The 20,245-nt window shown below is 42.9% G+C and overlaps 1 protein-coding gene across 4 annotated transcripts in view; it reads right to left on the bottom strand.

Annotated features, from left to right (window-relative positions):
• LOC115461233 (SLAM family member 5-like) overlaps positions 1-20,245 on the bottom strand; it is a 76,367-nt gene that overhangs the window by 29,749 nt on the left and 26,373 nt on the right. For 3 of the 4 annotated variants that reach the window (XM_030190920.1, XM_030190919.1, XM_030190921.1), the window contains exons 2-4: positions 18,216-18,530; positions 17,476-17,730; positions 3,407-3,511 (exon numbers count right to left, since the gene is read on the bottom strand). In XM_030190920.1, coding sequence (XP_030046780.1) covers positions 3,407-3,511; positions 17,476-17,730; positions 18,216-18,411 — 556 coding nt within the window. In that variant the 5' untranslated portion in view covers positions 18,412-18,530. The remainder of the gene's footprint in view (positions 1-3,406; positions 3,512-17,475; positions 17,731-18,215; positions 18,531-20,245) is intronic. The other variant, XM_030190922.1, reaches the window with a different exon arrangement.

Genomic DNA, 20,245 nt, shown 5'->3' with positions numbered 1-20,245 from the left:
AGATGCTGAAGAAGAGATTTAATTTACATAGACACCATATGAAAATGCCAGTGCCAATCAAGATGTTACCTCTGTGGGACATCACTTTACAAAACCAGAACACTGTACTAATGATTTTATAGTGAGAATACTTAAAGGAAATTTTAAAACAATACAGGAACGCAAGGCCTTTGAAGTCAAAATGATTAAATATTTTGACACTCACCAGACAGGACTTAACAAAGATCTGGGTTTTCTAGTCCATTATAAACCATTAAATTTCATTGCTTTGTCACCCTCTGATCACCATGCATATCTCCCTGCCCCCCATCCTCACAGCATTCTCTGTTTCTCACCTAGCCCACCCCTCCCTCATCCTTTCAGACCTTCACTTTAATACTTTGATGTTTCACTTATATATGATGTTACTTATCAAAATTTGCTTATTTCTGATCTGACAAAAGCTAATCAAAAAATGTATTAAGTTAGTCCAATAAAAAAGGTATCATCTTATTTTCTTTTCTATATTTTATTTTATTCTAGTGGACTAACATGGCAACCACATCTCTCTTCTCTGTCTCTAATCTGAAGTATATGGCTTAAGCCTTCTCACGCACAAAGCCAAGAAAGGATATACTTTCTGGAGGAGACATAGGTCTCAGGTGGCGGAGAAAGATCACATGGGATACCATAGGACTCCTCAGCAGAGAGGTCCTGTAGGTCTTGATCTGTCTCCCAGGAGAGGTCCGAGTCTGACTCTGCAAAGTACTTTTCCTGGGAAGTAGGTGGAAGAAAGTGTTGACTGGAGCGTTGGCTCTGCGTTGAGGCAGATGAGTCTCTGATGTTGGAGACAAGTTTTCTGTCAATGTTGATGCACGCATTGCTCGGGTTCCTGCCGCACCCCCCAACGGTCAGCACTGAGCTAATGTGCGGGACCTCTACCATGACTGACCTTCATATGTATCAATGGGCTGGGCTGGGGCTGAGGCTGGCGCAAGCATCCTGTAAGTCTGTATAGACTGCAAATGCAGTAGCCCTGAGCACTCCCCTCTTGAGCATAGCCTGAATTGCCTCCTGTAGAGTAGCGTTGGTACCAGCTGAGAAAGCGATGTGGGTGCAGCCTAAGTTATAGCCTGTGCAGAGGTAGGAGATCTCTATTTCAAAAGCTCTTGATGATTAGTTAGTTGGAGAGAAGGACAGTGGTTCCTGCAGCATGGATGCTTCCCTTGCATGAGGATGTTGATAGAGGAAGTGTTGGCAGAGTGCCTGGAGGGAGAATGATGGCGATTCTTCTTAGGTTTTTTTATGCTGCAGGTACCTCGATAGACATGGCACCAACGAAAAGGACAGAGTCCTTACGCGGTCGCAGTACCAAGTCTGACATCAGACCATCTTGATGTTGCGTCGGTGCACCCAATGTCGATGGAGGTTCCGCATCAAGGTCCTCACAGAAACCGATAACTCCTCTATTTATCAAACAGTTTTATAAGGCAAAACCCCAGAAGCAAAACAGAACAGAAAGAGAGAGAACGAAAAACAAAGAGGGAGAAGGAGAGAGAGCCTAACAAACCACACCAACCTACTACCCCAGAACCGAAACCCATATTTTTTCCCATTTAGCAAAGCTATTACATCTTATGACAGTCAATTTCTCCAGCCTTTAAACCCAATACAACCTGGCTCTCCACTTAGATAACAAGGAAACTGTAGGGCTCTTCCACTCAGATGCTAAGGTCAGTTTAGCAGCAAATGATGAACCAAGTTATTTCCAAAAATCCTGGGATGTGCTGGTTCAGGAGATAAATTCCTGGATCCCATGGAATCATCAGGCTAGTAATCCATTTAATCTGAAAACAAATTGTAGCCTCAAAGTTGTAAAGTGACAGTGCACTATGGACGTGTCTGTACCAGGCTCTGTGGATGACCAGATTTTTCCCCAACGTCAAGAGTGAATGTTGGACAGAATGTGAAAAATATGATAGACAGTGGACAGACCTAAAATGACCAACTTCTGGGCAAAAGGCCAGAGTATGATCTACCAAATAATCAAAGTTACCAAAGTACCCAAAGATATTCTTATGGGGCTCTGATTGATGGAAATATACAATCAAAAAGAGAAACTGATTATCCAATATTTTTAGTTGCAACGATTAAATAATCTGATTTGGAAAACCTGACACTGCACAATGACAGATTCTGAATTCTATTTAGTGTGGAAAACAATTATTGTATATATGAATAAAATGGATCACAGGATCTATAGTCATTAAGTAAGCATACTTTTCCCCTCAGGGAAAAACGAGGCAGTGCCAGAAGCTGTCATTCAGAAATCAGTCTGTCATTCTTAAAAATGGACAGACTTGATTCAATCCAGCTGAAAAATAAACACAAGGTATCCTTTTGAAAGAAAAAAAGAAAAAAATGCCTATTTTCTTTCCTCTGAGAAAAAAAAAAAAGAAAAAGTTAAGCAGCACACATTCCTTCACGGCTGTAGGGGGCAGTTATGAAAAAGGGGTGGGGCTGTGACATCACTTCTGTTAACTGGAAGTACGTGTGGCCACCTGTCAAAAATATGCAACTGAGCTTTGAGCGAGATCACTACTCACATATTTGCAAGAAGGGTGTACACAGGGGAAGAGCATGGGCGGGGCATAGGCAGGGCACCACTTATGCATGCAACATGAAAGGATTAAAATATTCACACCTAGGTGACTTCTGAGGGACAAGCCAAGATGTTTACATTTACATTTATTACACTGCTCTTCAACTAGTCAGAGCACTGTACTCGGAAACAACACTTTAAGTTAGACATGTCCCTACAGCTCTGTAGCTGGTTTAAGTACAAGCATCTAAATGTTTGGTAGATCTACAATGGGTTACACTAGTATTTTTATAAAGGAACCTAAGCACCTTGGTCCTTTATAGGTTACTACCACACACCCTACTGTAAATGAAATCGCACAATTATAGAATTGTCTCCATGGTGGATATCTGTATTATTTTTACAAGAATGCTAAGGCAGGAATGACACAGATACCATGTGTTAGGAATATTTATAAAAGCAATCCATGTGTTGATATGCTTTTATAAAAATTGTCTCCCACCCCAAAAGCTACTGTTCAAAATACACAGTTTATGTGCCTGTAAGACTCAATGCAGTCAGTAGGTACATATTTTATAGAAAGTGCTAAGCACCAATCCCACTCCGAGGGACGCTTAGCATGTATTGCATTAAGAGTAGGTGGTACATTTTCTGGGTGACTATTTATGCAATTATACCCTCGGGCAATTTTAAAAGTAACCCACTAGAGCACATAAAATACTGCTCAACCCACACAAGTCTCTTATAAAACTACCCCATAAAGTCCATTTACTTTAATCTATCTTTGAATTATTGAATGATCTTTAACGACAGCACTTTACCCACCTTGGTCTGGCCAGCAGTAAAATTTCAAGAAGGAACAGAGAGTACAGGGAACAGCTAACATCAATCCAGCAATGCCAGAACCAAGAGAATAGCCATGCCACTTCTCTGTAAGACAAAAACCAAAAGGAAATGCTATAAAATTGATTCCTATTAAAATGACTGCTGTTTGAGGACACTGCAGTCAGAACACACAAGAGATAGAAGAAACAGAAGTTAAATGCTCCAATGACACGCAAGACAATATCACATCCAACAGCACTGACAAACCATCTCTGAGCACTGAAAAACGTTAAAAACGGTATTTCTGAGAATGTGCAGGACTTCCCGCCCAGCCGCTACTACAGGAGTCTCCTCTCTGAGCTGCTGTGTGAATAGGATGGCCTGTGTGTTTTGCAGAAATAAGTCTAAAAGGCTAATATTTAGTGCACAATCCTGCTTATAAACGAAAGAGAAAAACGCCTATATTGCGACCCAAATCGGGAGATGGGCGTCTTTCTCCCGTGGGCGCCCAAATCGGTATAATCGAAAGCCGATTTTGGGCGTTTCCAACTGCAATCCGTCGCAGAAACGGGTAAAGTTGACGGGGGCGTGTCGGAGGCGTGGTGAAGGTGGAACTGGGGCGTGGTTATCGGCCGAGGAGAGATGGGCGTCTTTAGCTGATAATCGAAAAAAAAGGCGTTTTTACCACGATTTTGGGTCACTTTTTTTGGACCCTTTTTTTTTTCACAAACAAGTCCCAAAAAAGTGCCCCAACTGCCCAGATGACCACTGGAGGGAATCGGGGATGACCTCCTCGGACTCCCCCAGTGGTCACTAACCCCCTCCCACCAAAAAAACCCCACTTTAAAAACTTTTTTCCCAGACTCTTATGCCAGCCTCAAATGCCGTACCCACCTCCATGACAGCAGAATTTGTTCTATCCTGTGACAGCCTTTCCCTGGTTCTGATGTGGCTCTCGGGTGAGTGTGACACCTTTTCTGTTAAGGGCAGTGCAGAGTCACATCAGCAATGCATTGTGGCGGGTGTAGGGTATTGGGCTCCGTGATTCCACTAGCTTGTGTTACATGCTCACGATGTTGGTAGTTGGTAGGCTCTACTCCCATGGTGCTTTTCCCCCGGCTAACTGGGTCAGAGTGTGCCCATTTTTGTTTCCGGTAGTCCATGAGGTAGTGGCCATTTTTGTAAGACAGTTTTAGATCCCTTTCATGTGTTAGCCACGTTACAGAACTTAGTTCTTACCTTGAATGTGGCTGAAAGAGGGCATTGTACAGCATTCTGCCAGCTCTGACTTACTGCTAATCTCAGTACCAGGGAGACTCGTTGCCAGTGGGGCACAACCTCTGATCTGCAGTTAACTGTGAGTAAGCGTGCTTATTCCAATAAAGGACATTTTCGGAAAGATTAGTCTTCAGGTGTCAACTGGTGTGCCAATGTTATATAGCAGCAACAAGTCCTAGAGGCCTGCGTGTATGCAGGTCCCTGGAGCACTTTTAGTGGATACCGTAGTGCACTTCAGCCAAGTGGACCCAGGCCCATCCCCCCCTACCTGTAACACGTGCTGGTAAATGGGAGGTCTCCAAAATCCACTGTACCCACATGTAGGTGCCCCCTTCACCCCTAAGAGCTATGGTAGTGTTGTACATTTGTGGATAGTGGGTTTTGGGGGAGGGGGGTTGGGTGCTCAGCACCCGTGGTAAGGGAGCTATGCATGTGGGAGCCTTTTCTGAAGTCCACCACACTGACCTCTAGGGTGCCCAGCTGGTGTCCTGGCATATCAGGGGGGCCAGTGTACTACGAATCCTGGCCCCTCCCATGACCAAATGGCTCGGATTAGGACATTTTTGAGCTGGGCGTTTTTAGTTTCCATTATCGCTAAAAAAAAACAAACGCCCAGCTGAAAAACGTCCATTTTTTTCAAAAATGCGGTCTGTCCCGCCTCTTCACGTACCCGTTTTTGGACATAGACGCCCATGGAGATAGGCGTTCGCGTTCGATTATGCCCCTCAGTGTGTAGTACAGTTAACCGGACATCTTTATCTGATTACACCAGATAAAAAGTGGGCACTAAACATACCTATTTAAACTTCAGAATAGCCCTCAAATGGCTATCACAGTAGTATGGGAAAGATTATTTGAATAGTGCCAACATTCTATGCATACAGTCTAAGGTGAAATTTAGTCCTACCAACTAATTTCCTTTCCTTTAGTCCTGCTATATGATTGGGTTGTATCCCCTTCCTACCAGCAGATGGAGGTAGAGAAACTGACTTTTTCCATTGACATCACCATTATAAGGGCTGGTGGTCTATGGAAAAACTCCTGTATGCCTCTGCCAAAGCAATGAAAGGTCCCATAAACCACACCTATGCACCATTAAACCACTACAGCCAACATTAGTTCCATAAACATATTTCAATTTATTTATTTTTGAAATACCACTACAGAGAAAGTTCATTGCCTAAGTCTTCCACGGAGGATATCAAGATGGTGCAACATTAGCATTTAACTTTCAAAAAAGAGACTATGATAAAATGAGGAGAATGGTCAACATCAAAAAAAAACCCTCAGAGGAGCAGCTGCAAAAGGTCAAAAAATTAACATCAGGCTTGGATGCTATTCAAAAATACCATCCTGAAAGGCCAGACCAGATATATGCCATGTATTAAAAAGGAGGAAGGAAGGCTAAACGACAGCTGGCATAGTTAAAAAGTGAGGTGACTGTTAAAAAACTAAAGCTACAGAGGATGGAGAAAACCCAAAGAGACAGTATCGCTAATAAGGTGACATTTATACAGATACGCTGAATAAACAAGCCAAGCCATGGTGGGGCCACCATGTATAAACTAGACAGTAAGATGAATACAACAACACCTATAGATAAAGAATACAAATGCGATAGAAATCTCTGGGTAGAGTGATACGGTCTCTGAGCTTTCTCTGTCCTCTGTAGCCTTAGTTTTAAATTGGGTTTTTTTTGTTTCTTATCAAATATTGTGCTTTTTTATTTAGAATACCATTCTCTGAAGGTTTGCACACCGATTACTGCATCATATATTTAACCATTATTATGTTTAATAGATTATTGCTATCATATTGTACATTTACACACCATTCTTGCCTTTTTATGATCCACTTTTGATATAACATCGTTATCTTCTTATATGATCACAAAAATCCCCTCCTTTTTTTTAGCGCTTAGGTTTATCTTCAGTTTGTTTTCACTATTATTCAGAGAATATTGTTTTCTCTTTGTATTTCTACAAGCATTACATTTGGAGCACTTTTGTCTCTTTGTTTACTGTTTGGTTTCACCACTTTACACACTCAAGTCACTTGATCTTTTATATGTACTAGTAGGGATGTTTGCCAAGAAAATCATTAGCAGAAATGTGTTATGGTTCTGTCGGACATAATAGGATACACACACATATATAGATGTATATACATATACAGACATACATTGGTATCTAGTGTCCACATCCGTTGATAATATTTATTTTTTATTTTTTTTTTTACTTGTTACATTTGTATCCCACATTTTCCCACCTATTTGCAGGGTCAATGTGGCTTACATAATACCGGAGACGCGTTCACAGACTCCGGTGTGAACAAATACAAAGTGATGATGTGGTGAGATAAGGTTTATGTGGAACAGTCACATTAAGGAATCGTAAAGCGTAAGAATTGTGGTATGTCCATTACGTACTTGTTTTGCAGTGTTGCAGAGTTCAGGCATTTAAGTTGGGTCGGTAGGATAAGCCTTTTGAAACAGGTTAGTTTTTACTGATTTCCGGAAGTTTAGGTGGCTGTATGTTGTTTTCAAGGCTTTTGGTAGTGCATTCCACAGTTATGTGCATATGTAGGAAAAGCTGGATGCGTAAGTTGATTTGTATTTAAGTCCTTTGCAGCTTGGGTAGTGGAGATTTAGATATGTTCGTGATGATTCGGATGTATTTCTGGTTGGTACGTCATAAGGTCTGTCATGTATCCCGAGGCTTCGCCGAAAATGATTTTATGAACCAGGGTGTAGATCTTGAAAGCAATATGTTCTTTGATTGGGAGCCAGTGTAGTTTTTCACGGAGGGGTTTTGCGCTATCGAATCGCGTTTTTCCAAATATAAGCCTGGCTGCCGTGTTTTGGGTGGTCTGGAGTTTCTTTAAGGTTTGTTCTTTGCATCCCGCATAAATTCCATTGCAGTAGTCTAAGTGGCTTAGTACCACTGATTGTATGAAGTTGCAAAATATTTTCCTCGGGAAGAATGGTTTCACTCGTTTGAGTTTCCACATTGAGTGGAACATTTTCTTTGTTGTGGATTTCACTTGGCACTCTAGTGTTAAGTTACAGTCCAGTATAACGCCAAGGATTTTCAGGCTGTCTGAGATAGGGAGGGTGTGATCTGGGGTGCTGATACTTGAGGGGTTGTCCACACTGTATTGGGAGGAGAGGATGAGTGTGTTTTTTCTTTATTGAGTTTTAGTTGAAATGCATTTGCCCAAGAGGCCATGATGTTCAAGCTGAGCTTGATTTCATTGGTGATTTCTGTCAGATCGTGTTTGTAAGGGATGTATATTATGATATCGTCTGCGTAGATGAAAGGGTTAAGGCCTTGGTTGGATAGGGACTTGGCTAGTGGGGTCATCATTAGGTTGAAGAGGGTTAGTGATAGTGGTGATCCTTGAGGTTCTCCACAGTCTTTTTCCACAAGGATGATATGCTTGAGTTTGAATTCACTTGATATGTTCCTGTGGTTAGGAAACCTTTGATCCAAGTATATTTCCACCAATCCCGAAGTAATCTAGTAGTTTTAGTAATATATTATGGTTTACTATGTCGAATGCACTAGACATGTCGAATTGGAGGAGAAGGATGCTTTTGCCTGTTGCTATTTCCTGCTTGAATTTGGCTAGGAGGGTAATTAGTACTGTTTCGGTGCTGTGGAGGGTGCGGAATCCTGATTGTGATTCATGTGGTATTGAGAATTTGTTTATGCAATCAGTAAGTTGTTTGGTTACCATGCTTTCCATTAGTTTGATTACCAGTGGGATGGATGCTACTGGACGGTAATTGGTGATATCGTTTGCTTTTTTCTTGGTGTCTTTTGGTAATGGGGTGAGTAGGATGTTGCCATTTTCCTTATGGAAGAGGCCTTGCTGTAGCATGTAATTTAGGTGGGATGTGAGGTCAGCTATGAAGCGGTCAGGTGCGGATTTTATTTAGGTAGCTGGGACAGGAATCTAGTTTATAGTGGGGGTTGGAGAATCTGCTAATTGCCTGGGTAACTATTTCGACGGTGAGTGGAGCGAAGTTTGACCAGGATCGGTCTGCTGGGTATTCTCCAAGTGTTGGGTCCAGACTGTTGAGGAAGCTTTCGATATCGGTATTGTCTTGAGGTAGTGTGTTGCATAGGTTTACAATTTTTTCATTGAAGTACATAGCGAGTTCGTCTGCTGATGGGCTGTCTGTGTTGGTTTTAGTGACCAAGGTGGTGTTTACGAGTTGGTATAACTTCTTCGTATCTTTGTAGTCTGTCCCTATTTTGGCTTTATAGTATGATCTTTTGGACTGTCTTATTGCGTATTTGTATTTTCTTTGTGTTTGCTTCCATGTATTGAGTGTATGTTCATCTTATTTTTTTCCATGCTCGCTCGAGTTTTCTGGATTGTGTTTTTAGTTTTTTCAGTTCATCGTTGAACCGTGGTATCGAGTTGTGTCTGCGTGAGGTTCATGTTCGTAAGGGTGCTATTTCATCTAGTATGCTTTTGCATCTTGTAAAGGGGTCCTCCAATTCTGTTTGGGGTTGTAAGCACCACACCTTACTCCGGACTCAGTTCAAACCAAACAAATAAACTTTTAATGCAGGCCCAGTTCCACAAAACAATCAACCACCAACCCTCCCTTCAGTTCAAAAGTTCAATTAAAGTTCAGCTCCCAACCTTAAGTAAAGTCAGTTCAACAACTTAAGTAAAGTTCAGTTCAAAAGCTCAAGTAAGAAAAAACATGAGCACATCACGTTTTCTCCTGTAGCACTCCAGCAGCAAGCAGGGCTGGCAGTTCACCTCCCACTCCACAGTAACAAACTCCTGTGGCCTCCCACAACTGCCTTTAAGTGCTGGCAAGGTTGGCATTTGTATTTTCCGAGTCCATGCTGGCTGGCTCCTCTAAGCAAGGAAGTTCCGGAGGCAAATCCTTTTCCTCTTCCACATATTCCATCGGTTCAGTTAGCTCTCTACTACTACTACTACTATTTAGCATTTCTATAGCGCTACAAGGCATACGCAGCGCTGTACAAACATAGAAGAAAGACAGTCCCTGCTCAAGGAGCTTACAATCTAATAGACAAAAAATAAATAAAGTAAGCAAATCAAATCAATTAATGTGAACGGGAAGGAAGAGAGGAGGGTAGGTGGAGGCGAGTGGTTACAAGTGGTTAATGTCTCCTAGTACATTGGAGGTGGTTGCGCAAGTGTTTGAAATGAAGTCCATGAAGTTAGTCTGGGCTTTGTTTCAATTACCTGGTGGTCTGTAAAACAAGACGCAGTTCAAGTGATTGCGTAGGGTTTTGTTGTGGATTCTGATTGAGGCAATTTCAAGTTGAGGTATGATAGACTCAGCAGTGGTTTCGATGGTAAAGTAGGATCGGTAGATTACTGCTATGCCTCTGCCTCTTTTCTTTTCTGGTCCAGTGTATGATTATGTATCCTGGAGGGCAAAGGTCTATGATTATAGGGTCCTTTTGACCATGGATCCAGGTTTCAGTGATGAAAAGTAGGTCAAGGTTTCCGGACATGATCCAGTCTGTTAATGTTGTTGTTTTGTTTACAGCGGATCTGGCGTTGATATAACTCACTTGGATTGTTTGATATGGGTCTTGTGTGTTTGGTGTTGTGTGGATTTTTGTTAGTTGTCTTTTCTTTGTTAGTGTGAGTTTGTTAGGACCTTTCTTTCCCTTCTGTTGTGGTTGTCCGCATGTTGGTGTTCTTCCATTGTTAATGTTGTTGTCAGTTTGTTGATGTGAGGATTGTCTGATCAGTCTTTGATGAGTATGTAATATAGGTATGGTGTTGGTTTCTGTGACTGGGGCGGTTAGTGTTAGGGGGATCAATGATAAGGAGTGAATTATTAGGAGTAGTTTGAGGGTATTTATTTTGGTTTAATTCACTGTGGGCTACTAGTAAGTCATGTTCGATAGGAAGCGTGATAAGATTTTGGTCTTTGGGATGGAGTCTGGCGTTTTGATCTTGTATGTTTTTCGGTTTGCCTTTGAGCTATTAGGTCAGCAGTGGCTCCAGTTTCTGTGCTATGTTTGTGAGCGAAGGAGGGGGGGGGGATATTTCTGAGTCAGGGGTCCTCCTTTAATTTGATTTGCTTTCTAGCAGCTAGTTATTTCCATTCTCCTTCCCTTTGAGTCTTCGGGCTCTTATTTCTTGCTTTGAGTGGGGACCGGGGGGGAGGCAGGAGAGGTGTTCAAACTGCCTAAGTGTTCAGCATCTCGAGGTACGCTGGTAATTTACTCACAGTCTGGGTTGTTTGTAGCAATATGACTTGCTATATGTTTTTCTAGACCATTTGCTTTCTAAATGCCCATTGGCACACTAACCATTGGATGGTTTTATTCTCCAGAGAAAGTACAAAGGTTAGTTTTTTTTTCCTTTGCTACACACTGATATTTATATTTTCTAACATATACATGCACATGTATTTGCTTGTGGGCTTATTGTCCTGTTATGAGATATTTATGAGTACTTTAATATTTTATATTATTTTATCTTTTATCTGTTTTAGTAAGCTTATTGTTCTTTTTAATCCTTTAATAATTAGGGCCCTGTTTACTAAGGTGTGCTAGCTTTTTTAGCGCCTGCTAAAAATGAGCATCTACTAACCGTGTAGGTTCACATAGGAATACTATGGGCTACACAGTTAGCCATGCTAAAAACGCTAGCATGCCTCTAGCGTGGCTTAGTAAACAGGGTCCTAAGTTTGTTTATATACCTTTTATGTTAGATCATTGGTATTGATGGTTTTTAGTAATATATCTTTAATATGTTTATGTTAATCCAGACTCCTGAGGCAGGCCTTTGGCTGAAATACAGTGCTGTGTTGAGTTTTTTTATCATCAAATAAACAATCGATCCATTGAGAATTTAAAGTTCTCTTTGATTTGTTCCTGATAGTGCCTTGGTCCACTTCCCACTGTTCTCTTCTCTTTGCGTCCTTCATGGGATTTTTGTGTTTCTCCACTCCAGTGATTTTATCTGTATTCAATGCTGATGAATCAGAGAAACAAAAATATCTATAAACCTGGAAGATGTAATGGACCAATTTGACAAACTGAAGAGTAGCAAATTGCCTGGACTGGATGGTATACATCTCAGAGTACTGATGGAACTGAAAAATGAATTTGCATAGCTACTCTTAGTAATATGTAATTTTATCTTTAAAGTCAAGCATAGTACCAGAATATTGAAGGGTGGCCAATATAACATCAATGTTTAAAAAGGCGATCCGGTAAATTATAGACCTGTGAGCCTGACGTCGGTGCTGGGCAAAATGGTAGAGACTATTATAAAGAACAAAATTACAGAGCATATACGTAGGTATGGATTAATGAGACAAAGCCAACATGGATTTCGTAACGAGAAATCTTGCTTCATCAATCTACTACATTTCTTTGAAGGGCTGAATAGACATGTGGATAATGGCGAGTCTGTCGATACTATTTATCTGGCTTTTCAAAAGGCATCTGACAAAGTACTTCATGAAAGACTCCTGAGGAAATTAGAAAGTCATGGGATAGGAGGTAATATCCTATTGTGGATTTAAAACTGGTTAAAAAGATAGAAGACAGAGAGTAGGGTTAAATGGTCAGTATTCTCAATGGAGAAGAGAAGACAGTGGGGTTCCTCAGGGTCTGTGCTGGGACCACTGCTTTTTATCATATTTATAAATGATCTAGAGATGAGAATAAACAGTGAGGTAATTAAATTTGCTGATGAAGCAAAGTTATTCAAAGTTGTTAAATTGCAAGATGGGCAAGTGCAAAGTGATGCACGTGGGAAAGAGGAACCCAAATTATAGCTACGTGATGCAAGGTTCCACATTAGGAATCATTGCCCATGAAAAGGATATAGATGTCATCGTTGATACGTTGAAACTCCCTACTCAGTGTCCAGCAATGGCTAAGAAAGCAAATAGAGGGGGTCTTTTACTAAAGCTTAGCTTGAGTTATCTGCAGCAGGGCCCATAGGAATAAAATGGGCCCTGCTGCAGATAACTCAAGCTAAGCTTTAGTAAAAGACCTCCCAAAGTGTTAGGAATTATTAGGAAAGGAATGGAAAAACAAAATGAGAATATAATGCCTTTGTATCACTGCACCTCGAATACTGAGTGCAAATCTTGTCACTGCACACCTAAAAAAAGATAGTGCAATTAGAAAAAGTACAGAGAAGGGTGACGAATATGATAAAAAGGACGGGAAGAATTCCCTATGAGGAAAGCCTAAAGCAGCTAGGGCATTTCAGCTTGAAGAAGAGATAGCTGAGGTGAGATATGATAGAGGAGGTCTATAAAATACTGAGTGGAGTGGAACAGGTAGAGGTGAAATTGCTTGTTTACTCTTTCCAAAAATACTAGGACTAGGGAGCACACACTGAAGCTACTAAGCAGTAAATTTAAAACAAACCAGAGAAAATATTTCTTCACTTAACATGTAATTAAACTGGGCTTTTTTGCCAGAGAATGTGGTAAAAACAGTAGTTTAGCAGGGTTTAAAAAACAATTTGGATAATTTCCTCAAAGAAGACATTAAGATGGACTTGGGAAGATCCACTGCTTATTTCTAGAATAAGCAGCACAAAATCTGTTTTACTGTTCTGGGATCTTGCCAGGTATTTGTGACCTGGATTGGCCATTGTTGGAAACAGGATATTGGGCTTGATGGACCTTTGGTCTGTCTCGTATGGCAATGCTTATGTTCTTATGTTAACAGGACTAAAGAAAAGGAAATTAACAGGTATGACTAAAATTCACCTTCCTTAAGTGTCCAGCTGCACCACGCTAAATGATTAGGATGAAAGCAAGCAAAAACTGACTGGGCAGAAGATAAGGCCCCCCTGAATGATGATTCTGCCAAACACAGACCAGGCTCTGGCCAGCAAATCCAGTCTGTAATACTAACAAAGGAATAACGTGTCAAATCGGGTCACCGCTCCACAGATATCCTCTGGTGAGACCTTTCAGGCCTCTATCCAAGATGTCGCCTGAGCACAAGTTGGGCTGAAGATACACATTTGTTTCTGCAAATGTAGGCAGCCTTGATGGCCACTGTGCAATGGAAGCCTCAACACTGCTTGGTGGTTATGGGGCTCACGGAAGAGAACAAATAAATGATCAGAGATGAAAGGTGTTCATCTTTTGGAAATACCGATACAGAACTCTGCAGACATCAAGCTTGTAGAGGCTCTTGTCCACACCCAGAGCTATTCAGACTGTTCTGGTCTCCAAACAGTTGATGGGGGACCAACACCCCTGCGCCATTCTGCCTAATCAATGAGCCCTCCCCCCCCCCCCAAACTAAGACAACTCACATCAGTGGCCACCACCACCCACTTGGGTGGTTTCAGCAGCAACCCCCACCCCACAAGAGGTGATCAAGACAGCCCCACCAGTCCAGGCTGTACCAAGCCCTTGGGGCGAGAGGCAAATGACTAATTGAAGTCCTGGGACAGAGGAGCCCACTGGAACAAGAGAAATGACTGGAGAGGATGCATGTGGGCTCGAGCCCAAGGTACTAACTTCCAGAGCTGCCACCATGGATCCTTGTAGCTGGAGACAGTCCCAGACTTATGGGGCTTTCAAACTCACTGGTCATGCTTCTGGGTTTGTAGCTTGCCCATATGCTCTTTCAGGAGAAACACCGCCCTCTGAGCTGAATCAAACTGGATCCCAAGATATTCCAAATTCTGAGAGGGAGAGAGATGGCTCTTTACCCAGTTCACCACCCAGCCCAAGGCTCGAAGAGTCAGATTACCTTGATATTATCAGGGCCTATCGTCCAGGTAAGGGTGGACTTGAACTTTCTAGCAGTGTAAGTGCACCGCCAGCACCACCATGACTTTGGAGACGGTACAAGGGGCAGTTGCCAGATCAAGCAGGAGGGCCCAAAATTGGAAATGCCTACCCAAAACACAAAACACACAGAAAGCACTTGTGGTCCACCCTGATGGGAATACATAGTTAAGCCTCGGAAAATCCAGGAAGGTCAGAAACATTCCTGGGTGGACCGAGGTAGGAGTTGACCCCTTTGAGGTAGATAATGGGACAGAAGGAACCACCTTTCTTTGGGACCACAAAACAAATAGATTATCAGCCTTGCCCTCCTTCTGAAGTGGTACCAGTTCTACTGCCACCAGACTTAATAGATGTAGGAACATGATCAACATACCTGGCTTTTTGCAGCCAAGCCACAAGGGTAAAATATGAAGGCATCAGGGATAGGACAAGCAGAATGCAGAACGCAGCTCTGACTGATCACCTTGACGACCCATAAATCCAAGGTAATGCGGGCCCACTTGTGGCTGAAGAGGGCCAGTCTGCCCCCCTATCTGAACCAACAAGAGGACCAACGTACACTCAGTGAACCCCCTGGAACTTCTGGTGATCTGGAGGTCCCAGAGTCTCCTGTTCACTTAGGACCTCAACAGGAACCCATCTTATTTGGGCCCAACCTGACATCTATTGGTTTGAAACCAGCACCCTCCCCTAAGAGGGGGCCTGGCTGAGGGGGCAAAGTGGGACCCTTTCTGATGCAACTCAGGGGAGCTTGTGAGGGTGAGCCTCCACCATATCATTGCCCAGCTTCTCCAGGTCCCCTCCAAACAGAAAAATAGCCCCTGAAAAAGTAGCCAACTCAGATGCTTTTTGGAAGTCATGTCCACCACCCAGTGGCATAGCTAGAGCCACCTTCGGGCTACCACAACAAAAGTCACAGATCAGGAGGTCATCTGTACCAAACTGTAAAGAGATCTGCCAAAAGGCCGCTCCCAATTCCAGCCAGATCATCTTTGGAGACTCCAGCCACTGCTCCAACCAGCGCAGCATGGCTCTAGCAGGATAGCCTCCACACATGGTGGCCTGCATGCTTACTAAAGTGGAAAAAGCAGATATGAGCTGCTGTTCGAACTTCTTATGCATCTCCTTGAAAGTTGAATCCGCTTCCACGTGAATGGCTGCCTTCTTAGTCACAGCTGTATCCAAGATGTCCATTCTGGGGAACCAAAAATACCTCTCCACATCCTCAGGGGGGAGAGGATACAGCCTCTCTAGTACCTTGGAACTCCAGGGAACGCTATCTTGAGCCTCCCACTTGGCTATCATCATGTAGAAGAGTGCCTTATGGAAGGGGAAGTGCTTGCCCTCTCCCCGCCCCCCCCCCCCCCCCCCCCCCCCCCGAGAGGCTGCTTGAAAGAAGGAAAGTCCCACGACAGTGAACACAGCATCAATAAGGCAAGAAAGTGTTTTTCATGAAAACAGGCAAATAATGGGAGAGCGCTCCTCCTCCTTTGGCAGGAGGGGGGCTCTGCCTCTGATCCAGAATTACAAAGAGAAAAGAGTCCAATAAGACCTCCACCTCGTCATGACTGCATCTTTGAGGAAGAGCCTCCAGTCACCACATGGCCATTTCTGCACCTTTTTGGCCCCAGAATGCAGCCCTGTGCCAGACTCCCAGGGCTTAGAAGCCCCCCCAAGAGAGGGGGTGCTGACAGCAGCCAAAGCCTACTTAACAAGTAGGACCATTTGCTGTTTCTTCACAACAGGATCTCTCTCAGCCCTACTTGGGGTTTGAGGTACGGAGGTCAGTACACCTCTCCCTGTTTCCCTTCTGGGAGAGGGGTCCCTAAACACTGGCTGGCTGCACGGCAGTACCACCTAAAATGGCTACCATTCCTGCCAAAGGCATTGGGTCACCCAGCGCTAACCACCGCCCAGAACTCACTGGGCTTCCATCACACCCCTTGCCTGGCTCTTGGGCATGGAAGCCTGGTGTTTTTACCTTGGCTCTATACTTTTAACTAGTCTTATTACCAGCCCCAGCCCAATTAAATGAAAAAAGTTATGGGCTGGCCAGAGCCGAGGGAGCTTGTGGGAGTGTGGCTCAAGCCCTATGGGAACAATTGCAAGCCTTACCCAGCAAACGCTCATAAGTGAAGACTGGGGCTACGGAGACAAGCTCTGCCTTCTACCAAGCGGTATGGCCTTAGCCTACATGACTAGGAGCTAGGCAAGGGACCAGGTGCACAGCCCACACAAAGTACCATTTGCTGGAGGTAGTGAAAATACTAGGTTTCCACAGAGCACCAGCCTTTACGCTGGGAAAAACATAATTTCTCTACCTCCATCAGCTAGTAGGAAGGGGAAAGGTATACAATTTAATTGTTCAGGATGGTGCAACTGAATGCTAAGGAAATTATAAATCACACCCTTGGAATGCCACCTCCCCCCCCCCCCCCCCACCACCACCACCAAAAAAAGACTTCCTTAATCAGAAACATTTTATTGTCTGGACAAACTGTATCCAGTCAGAAGTGTGAAGGGATAAGTTAACCAGACAAATCTGAATATCAACTTCTATTTTTTGGACATAGATTTTCCTGCTAATTCGGCTAATTCACCCACTATCTGGAACCCACCCACTCTCTGAGCTCCAAGCCTCTCCAGAGACCTCACTGTATCGCTCGCCCCACTATTTTAACTCATGCCTCCATTCCATGTCTATTTGTGTAACTTGTCTGCCTGTCTCTCTTTTGACTGTAAGCTATAAGAAGCAGGGACTGTCTACAATGTGTCTAAAGCACTGCATATGGCTGGAAGCAGTATACAAATAAAATTATTATTAATAAGCAGCACAACACACTTTTACATTCTACTACTAGCCTACTGGTTAACAAAACAACCGTACTCTGCTCTCTATCAGAACACTCACCAACTTATCACATGTATTCATTCTCACCCAGCCAGAAGGTAGGACAGGTTTCAATAACAGTATAACAGCACATTGTATATTATCTCTCACCAGTGTCTTGTAGTTTGTAGTCACGTCTATCCTCGCTGACTGGATTCTGTGCAATACAAGTGTAGGTAGTCAATGATTCATGGACCTCGATGGGCAAGAGAGACATGTTCACCTGATGCCCCAGGCTGCTGTTCAGTGGATTTCCATTCCTTTCCCAGGAAAGGTTCCAAACGTCCCCCGAAGCCTTACACTCCAGCTGGACCGTACAGTTGCTCTTTGAAGATATTCTTGAGATGGAAACCAAGCGTACGGCCTCTATATACAGGTTAGAATGGCTAGAATTTCAGTTCCCGTATTGCTTGCCCTTCCCCAACCCTCATTATTTCATTCTTTCATTAGACAACATTTGAAGCTAAACTAGACTGGGGAAAGATCACAGAAAAACATTTTTTAAGGTAACCAAGAACTGTGGCAACTGGTTGTCACATTATGTAGAATATTTTCTTCCTAAAATCAAACATCAAGTGGGACCAGGTTAAGAGGCTACACAGGGGTTCATTATCCTGGACCTATGATTTGAGCCCCACCTTTAAACCAGCACTGTGTTTATTTTTATAAGCATTCTGCTTTCCCCGATTCTGTAGATGTTGCCTGCTATTTCTGCAGATGGGCCATTTGCCTGAAGACATAACATTTAAAGATTAAAATGAAAAGCCCTGGTTTTTGCTTAGCTCCATTTCTGAACAGCAAAGGAAAGGCAGTTGACAGCCACAAGCCACTCTCTGCTCTGGCAAACTCACCGAGTATCTTCAGTGTTATGGTCCTGATATCTTTCAGCTTCACCTGAAGCGTGTACACACCCCCATCCCCTTCCGTCAGGTTCCACAGCAGCAATGATCCATCATGAAGCAGAAGCTGAACTCGACTCTCATACATATGGTGCACCTCGGGCTCGTTGCTCCCATAATGGTAAGTCAGGATCCATCGGTCCCTCATTTTCCATTCCAACACACCATTACCATCCAGGCTGTCATCCGGCCCTGGAAGCTTCACAAAGGAACCCTTCCTCCCAAATATTTCCAAAGAGGTTTTGGCTGCTGCCTCCTCTGTTGAAGCTGTACACACAAAGAAAAAGCAATGACTATAAAGCATCAGAAAGTATTAATCAAATCAGATTCCTCTACAGGCTGACAAACATCCATGGTGGAGTCAATGGAACAGCAGCTACAGTGACCTCACAAGCTTTTATGGACCAACTTGCTATACAGAACATCAAAAACCTTAAAAACATCAGGTTCTTAAACTGAAAGTTGTTTAAGACAGTCACTGCTTGTTGGCTTCATTTGTCTTGTCTCACTTGTGGAGACAGTTTGAAAAGTCAAGACACATTGAGAGCAACACTCACATATTATAAAACAGATAAAATAAATTTTACCAGTATGTCAAATTAATATTAAGGAAATGGGACTTGATATACCGCCTTTCTGTGGGTTTTGCAACTACATTCAAAGCAGTTTACATAGTATATACAGGTGCCTGGGGCAATGGAGGGTTAAGTGACTTGCCCAGAGTCAGAAGCAGCTGCAGTGGGAGTCAAACAACCCAGTTCCCCAGGATCAAAGTCCACTGCACTAACCACTAGGTTACTCCTCCACTGGCTATGTCCTAAGCTACACTTAAACAGCAACGGCTTTAACACTGACACTACAGTACACCAAAGAGAACACAATAGCATTATCTCCCCCCCACCCACCTCCATTTATTTTCTTATATAACCTTCAGTAAACCCAAACATTGTGGAAAACAGTGTACATTTAGGTACATTAGGTATTTTGCTGTCTTTGGAGGGCTCACAATCTGAGTTTGCACCTGAGGCAATTGAGGGTTAAGTGACTTGCCCAAGGTCACAAGGAGCCACAATGAAGAAAATGCCGCAATGGGAATGTTAGTCTCTTCAGCTGCTTGTTGATTTAATCAATAATGGGAGTCCAAAAGTGATATCTTTATATATTATCAATGACTCCCACTCCTCGACTCATATATTCAGCATATATATTCATCCAATCATTAGAATGTTCTTATAATAGCTCAAGGAACCTCAGCTGTGCATATTGCCAACTCAACTTTATGGCAATAAAATGTGCACACAACTCTTCATAGGCTCACCATGATGCCACATTTTTTTCAAATATATTTTTCTTCTATTGATATAAATTCTTATAACTCTATACTTAAATACTCATCTTCTCTCAAACAAATCGGACCCAGGGGTTGTTGTTAACATCCTCTCGTCGTCTTAGCGCCAGCTCTACTTATTTAACTTTACGAGGGAACAACCCTTATATTATTTATTCATTTAAGTAGAATAAATAATATAAGGGTTGTTCCCTCGTAAAGTTGGCCACGGCGTGTTTCTAACTATCTTTAATACTATACTATATCCGAGGAGGATTTGGGGGGGACACCGGTGCCGGAAAGAATATTTGAAGCGGGGGAGTCGGAGAAACTAAACAAATTCTCTGTAACCTTGGAGGATGTAATGGGTCAGTTCAGCAAGCTGAAGAGTAGTAAATCACCGGGACCTGATGGTATTCATCCCAGAGTATTAATAGAACTAAAAAATGAACTTGCGGAGCTACTGTTAGAAATATGCAATCTGTCCCTAAAATCGAGTGTAGTACCGGAAGACTGGAGGGTAGCCAATGTTACTCCGATTTTTAAGAAGGGTTCCAGAGGAGATCCGGGAAATTATAGACCGGTGAGTCTGACGTCGGTGCCGGGCAAGATGGTGGAGGCTATTATTAAGAATAAAATTGCAGAGCATATACAA

This window comes from Microcaecilia unicolor, chromosome 2, assembly GCF_901765095.1.
Source record: "Microcaecilia unicolor chromosome 2, aMicUni1.1, whole genome shotgun sequence".
Classification (NCBI taxonomy): domain Eukaryota; kingdom Metazoa; phylum Chordata; class Amphibia; order Gymnophiona; family Siphonopidae; genus Microcaecilia; species Microcaecilia unicolor.
Note: the sequence above shows the minus strand (reverse complement) of the source record. Positions and strands in the feature narration are given on the sequence as shown.